The 16,942-nt window shown below is 39.0% G+C and overlaps 1 protein-coding gene across 1 annotated transcript; it reads right to left on the bottom strand.

The window, feature by feature from the left end:
- Nucleotides 1–1,132: 1,132 nt before the first annotated feature.
- LOC118822605 (myosin light chain kinase, smooth muscle-like) lies at nucleotides 1,133–16,486 on the bottom strand. The gene is made up of 15 exons (XM_036591765.1): nucleotides 16,093–16,486; nucleotides 15,120–15,236; nucleotides 11,736–11,771; nucleotides 10,571–10,698; nucleotides 10,017–10,173; nucleotides 9,571–9,882; nucleotides 8,242–8,338; nucleotides 7,680–7,883; nucleotides 5,959–6,176; nucleotides 4,916–5,039; nucleotides 3,979–4,128; nucleotides 2,798–2,924; nucleotides 2,319–2,409; nucleotides 2,060–2,200; nucleotides 1,133–1,647 (listed from the first exon to the last, which is right to left on the bottom strand). The coding sequence occupies exons 1-15, from the start codon at nucleotides 16,253–16,255 to the stop codon at nucleotides 1,442–1,444; spliced, it is 2,271 nt and encodes a 756-aa protein (XP_036447658.1). The 5' UTR covers nucleotides 16,256–16,486; the 3' UTR covers nucleotides 1,133–1,441.
- Between the last annotated feature and the right edge of the window lie 456 nt (nucleotides 16,487–16,942).

The following is a 16,942-nucleotide window of genomic DNA, read 5'->3' as shown; positions in this document are numbered from 1 at the left end:
TATGCAAAGCAGGTGGGCACCCACACTGGAGTTGGGAAATCCTGCCTCATCTTACTGTAGTTTTTCTCCCCATGCTGTTTATATTGTGGCCTACACTCTCATAAAAAAGGTACAAAACTCACTGGGATGGTACTCTCAAGGGTACATCTCAGTACCTTTGCTCAGGAAACAAAACTGTACCATAATCAGTTGAAATTATATTTTCTATAATGTAAGTTGAATTGACTCCACACACCCCATCTTGTTTCTAGGCCTTTTATTTTATTGTTTTGTTTTAAAATATTAGGCTGTGAAAATGTACAAATATGTACTTTTCACTTGGGAAAAACTTTAAGGTACACAATTGGACCATCACTGTTGTACCTGTAAATGACAAATGTACCTGTACAGTACCTTTATTTCTAACAGTGTATAAGACAAGTGCCTTGTGTTTTCCTTAAACGTTTTAAGCCTTCAAAAAGTTTGTAATATTAAAAAAGAATTGGCAGTAAGACTTGAATATCAACAACTTTTTCCTTTCAGCTTTAGTGGGAAAATTGTTTGACACCTGAAACGTCGCGAAAAGATATGATGCATGCATTTATCATCATGTCTTACAGAGAGAGATGTTCAGACTACAGCCTTTCTAAATGAAGTCCTAAAATGGCTCTATATGGCAGAGGAATGTCTCTCGCATAATGGTTCAGGTGAAAAAATATAACAATTAAATAAAATGTCCTTATCAAGTTATGGTGAAGTCAGGGAGGCCAAAGGTACAGAAATTGCAGCAAATGTGTAACTAGAGATGGGAACGTGATATACAACTTTAGGTTTATCGATAAAGTTAGTAAGAAATGACATCATGAGGGAAGCAAATACTGCTTTTTCAAAAAAGAAAAAAAGTATCACTTGCAATTTACTATTGCATGATGGAAGTATTTAGAATGAACAAATGTACCAAATTAAGTGATTAAGAGATGATTTTTAGGGCAAAAAGCAAGTTGCTATGAAATGGAAATAAAATTCCTAATAAATGCCCAACTTAACAATTGAGCAAGACAAATGAAAAGGACAAATTGGCACATTAGTATCTCAGAGGACAAATGTCTTTATTTGACTGTATTTATTTAATTAAAAATGTTACAGTGGAAATATTACAAAACATGTCAAATCTGAAAAGGTCACTTTGGTCTAGGAACACTTGAAATTGGTATGCTATGAAAATGAAACATGTATTCTGAAGATGTCCAGCAGGGAGAGTCATAGCTTACCAGATAAACCTCTGTCTCTAGAACCTACCACTGAAGATTAAACCCCTTTTGTGATGGGCAGTGCCATTTATTTTGAGTGCTTTGTCAGCCCACAACACCCAAAAAAATCTTCCGTTTTGCTTTCGCTACATTTGGTCCACACCGCTGCAAATTTTGCTATGGTCCTAAAGCTCCAAGTGAAGTCCACTGATCTATCTGGCTACAGTGAGCCTGGCTGAACACAACGCCTGTCCAAGATAGTTGGAAGCATGACACTTGTATATACCAGAGTCCTCTGGCTGGACTTGAGCCAGAGTGAGGGTGCACAGGCCGTCCTCCTTGTACTGGATCTGCACACGCTGAGTTTCTTCAAGTGGCTCATCATCAAGCAGCCACACCACCTCTGGGTCAGGGTAACCTGCAGGAAAGACAGGCATTTATACACTGCATTCATGCAGTCCCAAATTTATTGTACAGTGATGCAGAACTGGCTGATTGTAGATCATATTGTCCGTGGGGATTCACAGTTTTACACACTTCCAAATAGAAACGTGCAACTAAATGGCAATTTTAGTGCAGAATGCTTCAAGTCTGTGGTTCACGTCTGCATTGCAGGCCAGGGATACATAATTTATATAATTAATAATGAAATGTCCTTCTAGGAAAAGGAGAGAAACATTCTCAGTGTCCGTTTGTGTAACAAGATTTTATTCTACATCATTCTAGGCTAATTCTATCAAAATGATGAACATATACATTTGTTTGTATATTGCAGTCCAGCTCAGTTGTGGCACATTAAATGCATCTTATCTTATTATGTTAGCACTTACCCTGTATGACGCAGGCCATGTATACAGTGGCACCGCAAGGTTCTGTGAGATCATGAAAAGTTTGAGGGAAACTTGGCTGACTCCTCAGCTGCTGCTCGAGAGACGCAACAGCCTGTTCTGCCTCCTTCCCCAAACCTCTATCTGAAAAAGGGAAAAAGGATATGGACCATTCTGGTGTTGAGTTAAAATCATAGGTGGTTTTACAGGAGACGTCAGCAGTGGCACGCTGTAGATATTCAGTTGTGTGCACACGCATTACCACTCATCGGCATGGAAGGAGACTCGGACCCATCTGATCTGTGCGAGAGGTGAGCCATCCTCTTCAGTGCCAGCACAGCTTTACCTGTTTTCTAGAACAATCACAGAACCAACTGCTGAGTAAAGCACATTAAATGTTCTGCCACTCTAACAATGCATAAGCTACAAATCCATCATTTCCGGCTCTGCAGTAGGCCTGAGTTATGGGGCAATGTAACTAGATATAGTCAATGATTGACAAGTAACTAGATGGGACTAATTATTTTAAACTGCTTGCTAAATAATATGAAATAACATGAGCACATCATGTTCGATTCACTTTCACTGTTAAAACATTGGGTTATTATGGGTATTTATAAAAGTACCCCCAACCATTTATGCATTTTGTAAAGTTCTGAAAGCTTGTCAGAGTTGCCCAAGGTTAGTTGAGGTGGCTAGAGTGGACAATCCGTATTTAGGGGACATGTTTAGGAAGCGTACCTGCCATCTTTGTCTGGCCAGGAATCGTCTCATCTTGTCCTTGTTGAGGGTTTTTGTGACTCTGTGAGAGGAGGAAGATGAGGCCATCCATGCATGGGCCAAAGCCTGTTCACAAGACATTCTGGCCCTGCGTTTGTTAAAAATACAAATTAAAAGAGAAGAGTCAGGTTTTCTTCATTATTATAAACTACGGCAATTTCTGCAAACCTTAATTTTATTTTTATAAAATAGTTTTACAACAATAATAATCACAAAGCAGCTTTATAGAAATCCAAGCACCTTTTAGAGGTCCAAGCCCCTAATGACCAAGGTTACAGTGTCACAAAAAACTCCCTAAGAGCATTGAACCTGAAGAGGAATCCATTCTCCTCTAGTCAATACTAAGTAGCAAAACAATAACAATGAGACTTAAGAATTATAAACAAGGTGAGTCCAATCATTAAACGGAAGCATTCAGATTAACACGTGAAAACACATGACTAGTGTTAGACGTCTGTCAAAAATAAAAAAAAAAACAGCCTGGGAATTAAATTAAGTGGACTAGTAAATGAGGTCATTACAGGGCTCAGTTTGAGGGGGGGACACGAGATGATAATATTTATTTATTTATAAAATAAAAGGTAAAAATATATATATAAAAAAAAGGCAGCACTGCCAGCTGCATACTCTCCTGTTTGAACTCATGATCCATCACCCCCTACCCCCCCCCCAAAGGCAGTGTACTTAGCGCAGGGGTACAATGTTAATGACTGATTTGGACAATTTCAGCAGTCACCACCCTAATATATAACACGTCCTGATGGTTCTACAGGGTGAGTCAAGTCAGGAACCACCCATTATCTGTAAGACACATAGTGAAGGTTTCCTAGACATCGAATAAGTCTAATCTTGAACCAAATTTTAGTGTAAATAGAGTCTAGGTTTAGGCTTAATCTGGGTCTGGGAATCTGGTCCTTAGTGTTTTATTCAAGACTGTGATTTACAGATATTTAAGTAATTGCTCACTTTTGACTCACCTTGTACATTGATCTTCTTTTCAAAGATCCATTTTTTTCCCAGACTGGTTCTTCCCAAAGATCTCATTTTTAACCAAAAGATATATTTACTACATAAACTTGCCATTAAAGCGAACAGCTAACATTGAAAGACTTGGCTCAGTTTGATGTTAATCAATTCCAGACCTTTTCTCCTTCTTCAGCAGCTTGCAGATAAAGTCCTTGGCCTCATCTGTGATGTCATCAAACTCTGGGTCAAACTCCCAAGATGCTGCAGTGACCAGAGCCAGCGTCTCTGCGTCACTGCTTCCCTGAAACGGTGACTCCCCACTCAGTCTGACAGACAGATAGTGAAAGTTATGGAGGTGAAGGATGGGTCATTGAGGACCACTGAATAAAGACAATCAAAACTAAAATCTGTTTTGAGGTGTAAAATTATGTCTGCTGACAAATGTTTGCAGGTTAAACCATTTACTCTCTTAGTAAAAAGGGTACTAAACAATCAATGGGGTGGTATCCTTGAGGGTATGTCTTGTACCTTTTAATTTGGGGAATATATTGTACCATATTCTATGGCACTTACATTTAAATTCAATTCAACTGCTTGAACTATATACACCCACTCTTGGCTTCAGGCTTTTTATTTTATTTTTTTGGTTACGAAAAAGGTAAAAATACAAACTTTTCCCTGGAAAAAACGTATTTAAGGTAAAAGATGGACTTTCGGGCCATTCTTGTACCTTTGAGGATACATATGCTCTGTCTTTACCTTGATGGACAAAAATGTACTTGTACATTCTGTAGTTCCACTTAACTTCATGACAGAGAGGGAATTTTGTCCTCTTTTATGCTCAAGTGGGCTGTTTTGCTACTTTCGTGGATCTCATTGGTAACTAATATCCCTCCCCTCTCTACATATTTGTGATCCACACCCTATTATGCTAATTAGTCTAGAAATCAGCAGAAATTGAGAGTTGATGTACTCTTTTAAGTATGATTCACAGGGACAATTATTGGCCATACTGGCCAGTAAACCACAGATAAACCTTGTGGCACTTACAACAAGTATTTACATTATGAAAAAACTGAATATTAACAAGTGCTAAATATTGGCAATACTCACAGGATGTAGCAGATGACCCCAATGCTCCACATATCACTTGCCAGATCCACAGGCTCAAAATTGATCACCTCTGGAGCCACAAATTCTGGCGTCCCATGCATCACCATCAAAGGCCTACCTGGTTCTGTGGAAATTAATTACAGTCTCCTGTTTTATAAAATCAGAGCACCTAGTCATCCCCTTATATCCTCCATTTCAAAGCACACCAGGTGGGTGCTCATGACATGGATGCAGGTCACAAGCACAGATTCCAAACAACTAGGGAGCCAAAATAAAGCGTGATCTCTACAAACAGAATGGCTTATCAGTTTGATAAATTACAATATTTATCTGCAATAATAAATGTTTTTGAAATAAATAACTGCTGACATATAATGAAGAGCACATTTTGTTTCTCTAATAAAGGTGGTATTAATTATATTACAGCATAGGTACTTCTTGTATATGTAAAGCCTAATCCCAGCAACATAGATCATGAAGAAAATTCGTGAAAGTGGTCTATAATGGGTTTTGAAACAAAACTCTTTTTTTATAAAAGGTGGCAGTATCCATAGAACACAATCTGAATCAGGTTAAAAAGACAACCACTAGTAGCAGTTTCCTGTAGTTAATAACAGCAGATGGGCAGAAAGGAGCTTTGAGCTTTACAGCCCAAAACTACTCACTTTCATGTGCGATTTGAAAAATTCCCTAAACATCCACATAGAATTCCCAAAGAGGTTTGGGTTAAATAAATGGAGTCATGCATACACTGCATAAAAAAAAAGACAATTTTGGATGAAGATAAGAATGACCAGCCTGTTCCTGTTTACAGCAAGCGCTCAAGATCATATCAGCTCTTTATTGTGAGCTTTAATCTACTTAGATGAAAGAATTCACTGGAAAAGAATTCATTCAACTTCCATGAACATTTACCAGCTACAAAATCAATGTGACAGAACAGCCTTGAATGCTTTATGCACTATTAAACATCCTTAAAAGCAAATAATAAAAGCACTACAATAAGGTTAATGTCCTTTCACATTTAGAAGTTTTATACTTACCCAGCTTCCTGGCCAGGCCAAAGTCAATGATCTTGATGAGGGTTCCTATAGAGTTGACACAGACTATGTTCTCTGGTTTGAGATCGAGGTGGACAATGCTTTTGCGATGAATGTACTGGACGCCCTCCAGTATCTGACGCATGTACTGCATGCTGTTGGGCTCTGTGTGCTCAAAATTTTCATCCACGATGCGCTCAAACAGCTCACCACCAGCAACACTGCAGCACAGAGACCACGGTATGTCAAGTAAGCGAGCTCATGTAATTTCAAACCTGACAAAGTGCTGCTGTATGAGAACATGAACTTTATTTTTAAGAGCTTGTGGTTTCCTGAAGTTTCCTTTAGTGATGAAGGGATTCAACATACAGTTTCTGTCATAGTTCCATTAATCTATGCTCCAAGACTTTTAACCTGTATCTATGAGAATCACTGGAGCTGGAATCCTCAGGCATGACATTGGTCCATCAAGATCAGCACTTAGAGCTCACTAGAGTTGGGCAAAATACCCTGAAAAAGTAGTGATGGCTGACTACTGAACACACTAGCATAAATGTATTCAGTAACATATTAGTCCAGTATAATACTGATGCTAAGCTTATCACTTTCTAACATGTCCACTACTGAGACTGTTAGTTTGATCATCTCTCAGAAGAGCTCAGTAATGCTGAGATTAATAACTGATCATCACATTGATTTATCAGTCTACTCAGGCTTTAGCTGGAAATTCAGTGTTTGTAAAGAAGCCATTAAATGAGGTCCTCTTTAGAGCTGGTCTAACAGGCATGTTTGCTACATGCTGTGCACTCATTTCAAAAATAGTATTTTAAAAAAGTTCAAAAAAGTTATTTTTTTGTTTAGTTGGAAGTATTCTAAAAGTTATCTCCTAAAAATGTGAAAAGTAACTGTATTCCCCATATAGCCTTTATAAAATGTAACTTGGACTGAAACTTAATTTCTATATTCTGAATACATATTCAATACTTGTATTGTTACATTCCAGCCATGTAGCTCACTCATTCAACAAAAAAGCAAAAATAGCAAATTTGACTTTGCAGTTGGGTTCCCTTGAATGTAAGCTGTACCACAGAGTTTGCAAAGATTAAAGGGAGAGAGAGGAAGAGAGGGGAGGAAAAAAAGAAAAGGCCAGCTTTCCAAGCCAGAAAATGCTGGTCGAGCCAAATTCATCATGCACTCAGATTACAACCAGGACACAGATGGATCATTTGACATGTAATTATAAATTTCGAGTGGGCCAATAAATCCTAACTTCCTTACCCAGGAAATCTGCTCAGCATAGTTTTCAAGCAAGCCTAGCATGAACAGATGTTACGTTGTGAACTTAAACTGGCAATTCTTTGCTGAAGCTTTGTCTGTCATTTTATTTATTTTTCTTTGGTAGCTGGTTCAGTAATGGTTGCTTTGATTTGTTCTGTGATTATTACAGCTAGTTATTCAGTGAGAAAACACAGATGATTTTGTGAATACGAACAATGGGAAGGCAAAAGCAAAGGAAATGCAATTATAGTGCCTCTTCCTGCTTAAAGCTGTGGTTCAATTATGTTCCTGCTATTGTTCAATTTTAAAGCATTTAGCTGTGAATGAAAGATAACCGAATGCCACACACTGCACCATTAAAAACATTTGCACTGAATTCCGTTAAACAAGCCCTCTCAAATCAATGCAACAAAAGATGACATTGAGAAAGACTTTAAAACACTTACTACTCCATGATCATGGTGATCTCGGAGCGGCTGTCATAAGCCCCCAGACACTGCACCAGCTTAGGGTGGTGCAATTGCTTCATCAGCTCAATCTCCTTCCGTGCAGCTTCTTTGTCTTTAGACACAACGGCACGGTAGAACTTCCCAGCACACACCCGACCAGTCTCCTTATGGGTCAGTCTGAACACCTGCCCAAACTTCCCTCTGTGCAGAGATGCAGATAATGACAACAGATGCTACTCACAGTCATGTCAAAATCTTGTAAATCTACATATGCTCTTTTTTTTAACTTTGAAAATGCTGGCTGCCCTTTAGTTTGTATAAACATGTCAAAAATGACAGACCAATGGAAATGGTCAGAAATGACTTGCAATAAAATCTTGTTCCACTAACATACATTAGAAGTTACAAATGTTTTCTCCTACAAAGTTACCAATGTTGAGATATGAAAGTGATGATACACACTTCACACCATCATCTCAGTATTATACTTGGTTTAGCTATGATCATGTTTTAAAGCCGGAACAGAAGTTGCCGAGTCAATGACAGATCAGGTACTCACACTCCTAATTTTTCATGGATGTTGTAGTGATCTTTGACTGTGTGTGTTGTGTCAATGACAACGTCGACAGATGACGGAGTCTCTTCTTGTGGCTCCCCTATGAAATACAATCATAGCTGGTGATAGCAATTTATCCATATCAAATCAATTTAAGTCAATGTAACTACGTTTATAGTCAACACTGTACATATACACTGAGTTGACAGTTAATTGGGTGTCTGTTGCTGCAGAATTTATCAGCCCCCTCTACCCTGTCCAACAATAGAAAGGGACCGCCATAGGACCACCACTGGCTAGAAATTATTAGGGTGTTTTTAAAACATTGTACTTTCAGTGGCACTTTTTAGACACTTCATCATTGTTGGTGATGGGCCTGTCACAATTCTTACATAATCGCCTGATCCCAATTATTTAAGCTCATTGCAATCATTTTTCACAGTCATTAGATTTTACAATCATATAATACTGCAACACGTAGATCACAAATTGGATGCGCTGGGCAAGTAAATAAAATAAAGCTGTAAATGCTTTCACACATGAGACAACTCATGAAAATATCTATTGGGGCTGTAACCTGTTTAGAGGGCAGTGCAAGTAATATAGGTTCATTTGTTAGCCGTGAAGCTAATTCTAATTCTGCTAGCATTATTTTTGTTTACATTTTCAATCTCAAGAAAAAATGCAGCTTTGCTTGGCCCCACACATGATTCTGTGTAACTGTAGACATTTGAGGAAATATATCTTGGAATCAAGATGGCTAATTAGTTAATTAATTAAGGCTTTAGCTAAGTACTTTATTAGCTGCATACAATGAACAACAAAATAAGACATTAAATCGTTAATCGCAATTATTTGACAATTAATCATTAGCTACAATTTCATGACTGTGACAGCCTTAGTAAATGAGATCTCTTTTCATTTACAGTTTTTGTTAGTCATATCAGTGGTCAGCTTCTGACCAGCACTGCTGGCTGAGTGTTTTCAGTTGGTGGACCGCTCTCAACAGTGACACTGACAAGTGTAAGAATTCCACAAACTGTGCCTGATACACTCATAGCAGCACCACATACACTACCATGTTAGTGTCACTTCTAGATGGTAGTCCACTCAAATATTATTTGGTTAGCCATGGTTCTCTGGTGGTCCTTTCCTACTGATGGATGGGGTAGAGGGTGACTGATGTAAAGCAACCGATGGGCTAGTCAGTAACTGTATATGGTAGGTGAATAAATCTCAGAAAATTGCCAATAACTGTAGGTACAGTGTAGATGTATGTAATAAACTTGCAACTCTGTAGTTCAATTTGGATCTGAAGCAGCCAAGCTCTACCTGCAGTGTCCATCTTGATGCAGTCTGACTCTTCGCTGGGGTCACTGATCCCTATGGCATTGCAGGCCCGTACACGGAACCGGTACTCGCCCTGAGGGTGAAGGCCTGAACAGACCCGATAGGTGGTGTCCTTACACTTGCTAGTGAGCTCTGTCCATTCTCCGGAGTCAGATGGACCTAGGCTTTGAATTTCTACCACATAGTTTGTGACAGCGGAGCCACCGTCGTAGCTTGGGCCACACCAAGACAGCACTAAAGAACTAGGGGTCAACTGAGACACGAATGGACATGAGGCAGGGCGCTCAGGCCGATCTACAAGGGAAAACAAGAAGAGGAAGTTATAAGACTTGATGTGACAATGCAGTTGACAAGTATTTTAACAACAGTATGACCAACATTAAAACTAGTGTGAGGTCTAAGAGCAGAATAGAACAGAGTTTTCTCACCTCTGATGTTGAGAATTATTGTGTGCTGAGCTGTGCCTCGTTGATTTCGCACGAACAGTGAATAGCTTCCTGCATCGGCAGGAAACACCTCAGAGATGGTCAAGATGCTGCCGTTACTGCTGCTCTCTATATGGGTGCGTTCTCCATCCACTACAAGCTAGATGAAGAGGCAAAGAGGCAGAGAAGAAACTGTCAAGCACTGTTGATGTGTCCTCCTCTAATAACTCTGTTGAAATGTCCTTTACTTAATAGCTTCATAGACGGGCTGTTTCTGTAAATATCTGTGAGACAGATGGAGTTTGGAGCAGCTTATCCAGAGGCCCTTACAATTGCAGAGGTAGGCAAACATAGCATTAGTAGTAATGCTGATTCTGAATCATATTAAACATCTGAGCAACATGAATCAATTGACCCAATCCAATACAAAGTTTTAAAAACCAGCATTTTAAAACTTAAATATCGTTATCAAACAATGCTATAGGGTTCAGTATCAGTATGGAAAATAAACATGGTATTGTGCCGTTAGTAAGCAGAACAAAAGTATTAATCCACACCTTTTTTCTGTTGTGGATCCAACAGGAAGCTGTAGGCCCTAAGCTTCTGAAGGAGCAGTGCAGTTGAACACATTCACCCACACAGACCTGGACCTTTTCCAGAGGATCCAAGAACTCCACCAGAGGTCCTGACAGAGGAAGACAGGCAGATGTCAGTTCATGCCAAATGACCAAAGCTTGGCACCACTTTGTACATGTTTAGAGGCTGATCCTGGACATGTACTTCTGTTTGTACAGCTGAGAAAATCCCATTGCTAATGGCTAAAGCTAAGGCTAATGCAGTCATATAATACCTTCATGCATCAAAAGATACAAAATGGTAACAAACACACCATTTTAGAACTGCTTTGGGAAATGGTATTTGTAAATTGTAAAAGCCATTTACTACCTATAAATAATTAGCTTCAGTTAGGACCAAACTTGTTTAGGAATATGAAAAGGTGGGAGGAATCAAGATCAACTTATGAAAATAAACCCAAATCCAACCCAAAAACAGTTATTGAACATTAAACTGCAGAGCTTGTGATCACCTCCCTGCCACCAAAATGTCAGTGAAAGTTGTAATCTTCACCATTTATATCTTCATAAGCAGTAACACCAAGAGGTACGATGGGTAGTTCAACCAAAGGACCCAAAACCAGGTTTCAAGATTTAAGGCAAAAAACAAAACTTTACTGCTGATTGAGATAATTGAGAACCTGCATTAACCCAGCAGCCGGAAACCAAAGTGCTATGGCCTCCCCACTTTCTGTTGCTAACCACAACCTTCTCACATGACTGTAAATACAAGGCTCCTTTTTTGCAAAGTCAGGTCAACACCAACTTTGAAACCTTAGTACAGACAAGCACGTCTACACCATCTTTTACCACCACCGAAAAGAATGAAAGAGATGAAAGAGTTCCTATTTACACGTTTACTTGAGATTTTGTGGAGATTTCCTGTCACAGCTAAATCTAAAGCTTCAGCTATGCAGCTTATCATCAAGCTTGGCTTGTTTGGTTTCACCATAGTGTTTTATTGGATAGCGGGTGATCAAAGAAGTGCATTCTTTGATCACCCGCTATCCAATAAAACACTATGGTGAAACCAAACAAGCCAAGCAGAATTTAAGCTGGCCAAAATATGTATTCATCATGGAGAACACTCAGTACCAAACACACTTACCTGAGCTACAGTAGACTCTTCTCCTAGGTGTGACTGCTGGAGTGAGACACAAACCAAACAAGTTAGAAAGACAAGGCAGGAACATATTGACAAATAGGACAGGCTCAAACAGTCATGTGACCACCTAGGAGGAGATAATCGCTAGGTATGGCCTAATTGCTAATCTGAAAGGCTAATTTTACTATTGGCCAGTCCTTCCAAATGCCAGTTCTGTGGTTCACAATTAAAAACACACCGGAAAGTCCTAAGAAAGACCTGGCAGCAGAGCAGATGGGCAGACATTTCATGTTGTGCTTGTTTTGGCCAATACGGGGCTGAATGCTGCTATTTACTAACTTCTACCACTTGCCTAGTTTTAGAGAATACTGCTGTGTAAAACCTGACCAGAAGCTAGCCATTGTCATGTGAGTCCACAACATCAACACAAACATCTTTTGAAGACACACGGTAACCCAGGGATTAAAAGCATGTGTGGGGTTACGGGACCAAATCGTGCTACCAGGTAATAAGTAGGGTGATTTGTATAGGCATACAATTTACTGGAATGTAGGCTACCATGCGATATACAAATAGTGCATCAGTTTTTAAAACTGTGTTCCTTTTTTTAGCCATTCATGACGTATGGCATATGTTGATTGCAGCCATGTCTGTCTCTCCAGAACTGGAGCTAGCCCAGGGGAATGTTTAAGGTCTGCTATAGTGGGTCTATAACAGGTCTCTTTTAACTGCATCAGTTTTTAATATGAATATGAATTATGAGCTCATAAAATCACTGAACGTTTTGTGGTAAACGCATCCCTGCCTCTCATGCCCTGGCCGGGCAACTGGGGTCCTTTCTGTGTGGAGATTGCATTGGTTTCCTCTGGGTGCTCTGCTTTCCTCCCACAGTAAAGACAATGTAGTCAGGCCCATTGGAGATGCTAAAATGCCCCTAGGTCTGAATGTGAATGTGTGTGTGTGTGTGTGTGTGTGTGTGTGTGTGTGTGTGAACATATATGTCTGTGTGTCTTCCCTGTGGTGAAGGATCCAGCACCCCCTGTGACCCAGGAGGATATTAGGCTTAGATATTGTGTGTGCGTTCCCTGTTTCATCCTTGCCAAAGCTGCTAGACTTAATGTCTTTTGAGACCCATTTAATATAGCGACTTTATTTCTAAAAAGTGACAAGCAACAAATCTTGCGAGGGGGGAAAGCAATAAATATAACTCATTTTCTTTATTGAGTGTTCCATAGTTTTAATTAGCTTAACTCACCATGGTTGTCTACTGTATGATTATATGATTTTCTGACATGGTGTGCAAAATTACTTAGTTAGTGCCCAATTTCATCAGTCAGCCTTCATCATAGTTTATTACAGTACAGCAGTGCTCATAATACATGAAACAGGAACTCTCCTCTGTTTTTATTACATGGATAACAATATATTGCTGGCCAAACTGGAATTGTGGTTTTCATTTTAGAAATCTGGCCACCTTAATTTTTCAAATTAAATGCAGAGTTTAAGGAGCAAAACCACATGAAATGGTTGCTAATTAGCAAGTATACTAGCTAGCTAGTGTAATAGCTAATCCATCTGAAGTTTTAATAAGTTTGAAAGTATTATGATTGTGATCTGCAACTTAATAAAACATCCAAATTGTCAACTTCAGTAAATTAGCTGTTGCACCAGCTAGCATTTGCTATGTGTAAGATTGGAAAAGTTTCATTGAAATGTTATTATGACTCCTGAATGCTGTACAAAATCAATAGGTTTGTCCTTAAAAACATTTTTGGTTTTCTTTTGGCTGTCCCTTGTAGGCCAGTTGCTTGCACATGAAGCCCACCCTCTGCAAGACCACATCAGGGTTCTGTTTAGGGAAGTCAGAATGCTTTCAGGATAAAAACAGAATTCAAATAAACATCCTTTTGTTAAGTGTGTTATTCTGGAGGCTGATGAACCTTCATGTCCTGTACAAGAGTTTTTAAATAACATACCATTCAAAACACTGCAAAGTGGAGATGCATCCTACATCTCAGACTGGAAGCACAGGAATCCGGGGGGAGCGGAAATGGCCTCTTTCCCAGGACAGGGAATGGAAAGGGTACATTTACCCAATATAAGCCTTGTTTTTAGTCATAATCACTTTTTCACTCATGAAATCTTACTATTTGGAACTTTTCTCTAGACTCTAAGCTGACTTGTTTTATACTACTATTACAGTAGTATTATGCTGCTGTACTGTTTGCATTGCGGCACTGTCTGTCTCTTTATTTGCACCACTTAGCTTAATTTCATGATACATTTTAGTTCTTAATAGTGCACACTATTTAAAGTTCTTAGTTAGTACATCGTACTTTCTGCCATTGTCCACTGCTGTTGTAGTGGTTCTACTATTGTATCTTCTATTGTTTGTTTTGTCTTGCCTACTGTTGAAATGTGCACTATGACACTAGTAGAAAAGTCTATTGTTACCCTGTACACTTGGGTATGTACAATAACAAACACAATCAAATGCAGTTGAATGCAGTCAGTGAATCTGCTGGGCGTGGAATAAGGGTTTATGAAAAGATGCACGCTTCAGTGCTGAGTTCTGTAGGATCTCAGGCTCTGGGATAGTAATGAATAAGAGTAGCTTGCAAAACTTTTCTGAAACTATCAAGCCAGTGTCATTGTTTTGCAAATAAAACTAGGAAGATACCAATGTAAAGGGGAAGTACATACAGGATTAATTGCATTGCACATTTGATCATCTTTTCTCGATGACTTGGAGATGTTAATTCATCAATGTTATAAAATTTCAGCATAGTGAAATGGTTACAATGTGAACAGAGTCATTCACACAGATTATGAAATGCGTCATTCTAGAGAATTGGTCACAGCAGTCGTGATAGGAAGCAGACATCCAAAACGTTTAATGCCTCTAAAAGCTGTATCACATAAAGTTGTTATAAGGAAAATTATAATTAATACATTGCCTAATGTCCAAGACATGTCTTGTAATAGTTTTGCAATAAAGTTTTGGCCTAGAATGTCATTTTAAAAATACATGTAGTCAGGGGAGGCACATACAGGGCAAAATACCCTAAGGTATCTTATTTTTCAGATTTGTCACTATTTTACTAATCAACATAACATATAAAACCTCAGAAGACACATGGTTGTTTTGGATAATAAATAAAATGAAAGTATTTGCATTGTAGATATCACAACTCCTGGGTCCTATCAGCATCACTGTGAAGAAACCCAAGTCTAAGTTTCTCTACAGTGCACAATTTCACATCAAACCTCTCGGAATTACTTTGTTTACATCTGAGCAATTGAATTATGCACAGTTTTTGACAAATCGGTGGTATTTCCCTTTAAGTGTAGCATTATGGTTATGTGTGGCTTGTGAGGTGCTCATACCTTTTCTCTCCTTTTCTCTGTTATCCACACTCTTCTGAAGCGGCTCACTCTGGGGTTTAGGAGTTGACACATTCTCCATGTTCCCTGAACCCTGTTGTTTTGTTGTCTGGTTTGTTTCTGTAAGAAACATAATGATGCAGACTGTAGCTCTACCTTGTGGGTGTACAGCTAGAGACTGTGACCCTTTTGTTGTTTGTGAGTCATCTTCTAGTCAGTGTCACTACCATGACACTACCATGTTAGTATTACTGCTGTGCTGAGAATGCTCCGCCACCCAAATAATACCTGTGATCAGTCCGGCTGATAAATTGTCCCACACATAGGCTATAGTCTGTAATTGTACACTTACATACTGGGCATAAAAGCTAGGTAGAGCTCAGTGAGTGGTAGGTGTTTCTAATTGGGTGTCCAGTCAGTGTTTAGTAGGGGCCATTCCATGCCAACTCACATACGGCCTTTTTGATCACATCATGGATTTTTCATGAAAATAATTCAAGAATTCAAGCAAAAACTACCCTCAAACAGAGAAAAATTTAAAATGGGCGCAAAAGTTAGGTTTTTAGTCATGAGTATTTGCCCCATTTGATTCTAAATGGCATCTTAAATACTGAGTTAAAATGCTTAAAATGATGAACCGAGCTGAAATATAAACTGGGTACAAACATTAAGATTGATATTTCACTCTATATCAACTGGTTTCATGTTAATAAATAGCAACAGGTTAAGACGGATGTACTTTTTATGTCAGATTAAGCAAAGTTCTATATTTGAAATGTAATCTTTCAGTCAGTTTTCAAAATTATTTTTACAAAATGTGTCTGATTTAGGACTCACTTCTGTCATGAATGATTCATTTCTGCATGCGGTGTGTAAAGTTACACCATGACTTTTAAATAGCTTAACAGCTAAACATCCATTTTATCAGACATTTGGACATAATGTATCCATAAAAGTAGCTTGGACAGATCTTTACCTTTGTCCAGACCTATCTTTTCTTTGTCCTGCAATGGTGTAATTGTCCCGTTCTCTGTCCACCTTCTACTTTCTGCTGCAGTGTGTGGTCCTGCTGATGGCTTCAGCTGCAGGCTAATCGTGGACACATAGGTCTCCTTCTGACCGCCTTTGTCACAAGCCATCACAAACAAGTCTGTCAAAGTTCAGCACCTTGAAAAGCAGGGATTATAAAGCCATTGTAAGGTTTTGGTAGCTGAAAATTCTGTGCTCGTCTCTCGCGTTTCCTCCTCAGGTCTGTTTCATTTTCACACTAGATGTTTTTAACGCAAGCTCTCATCGATGTGACCGCATTATTTCACACAGTCCTCTAGACTCAATGGCAGGAAACAGAGACTGCTATTAGAGCTGAGTGCAACAGAATGAGACAGAAAGAGAGAGAAAGAAAGAGGCATGTTCAAGTTCCTCAAACACACCCTCTGCTCTCATTAGGCAGGAAACTGAGGCTATTGGTCCATTACTAGAGTGCTGAGGAGCCGGTCTGACTGCATCACTTTAGTCTTGTACAATACAGGCTAAAAAATTGCCTCAGGAAGTCATGTTATCCTCTATTGTGTGATACTATCCTGGTCTGACTAGTCATCTTTAAATCCCATGAGTATCTACAGTCATGTCCATAAATATTTGGATGTTGGCAAAGTTAGTGAGCTCAAAGTGCAAACGTTCAGCCTTAATTTGAGTGTATTTACTCCAAATCGAGGGAACAGTGTAGTTTACAACCATTGTCATAGTCGCCCATTTTAAGTGCTCAAAAGTAACTGAACAAACTAACAGTCATAAATTTAATTAGCACTTTTAATACTTGGTGTCAA

The sequence above is a fragment of the Colossoma macropomum genome, unplaced genomic scaffold (assembly GCF_904425465.1).
Source record: "Colossoma macropomum unplaced genomic scaffold, Colossoma_macropomum, whole genome shotgun sequence".
NCBI classification, from domain to species: Eukaryota; Metazoa; Chordata; class Actinopteri; order Characiformes; family Serrasalmidae; genus Colossoma; species Colossoma macropomum.
The sequence above is the reverse complement of the archived record's forward strand: the minus strand, read 5'-3'. Positions and strand labels throughout refer to the sequence as shown.

What these genes read in the sequence shown, in the direction of transcription:
- LOC118822605 (XM_036591765.1), bottom strand. Translation starts at nt 16,255, where the DNA reads ATGGCTTGTGACAAAGGCGGTCAGAAGGAGACCTATGTGTCCACGATT. An exon ending in TGGCCAGACAAAGATGGCAG is followed by an intron (nt 2,410 to 2,797) that starts GTACGCTTCCTA and finishes TGATTGTTCTAG; the next exon opens with AAAACAGGTAAAGCTGTGCT. An exon ending in TCCTTCCATGCCGATGAGTG is followed by an intron (nt 2,201 to 2,318) that starts GTAATGCGTGTG and finishes TCCCTTTTTCAG; the next exon opens with ATAGAGGTTTGGGGAAGGAG.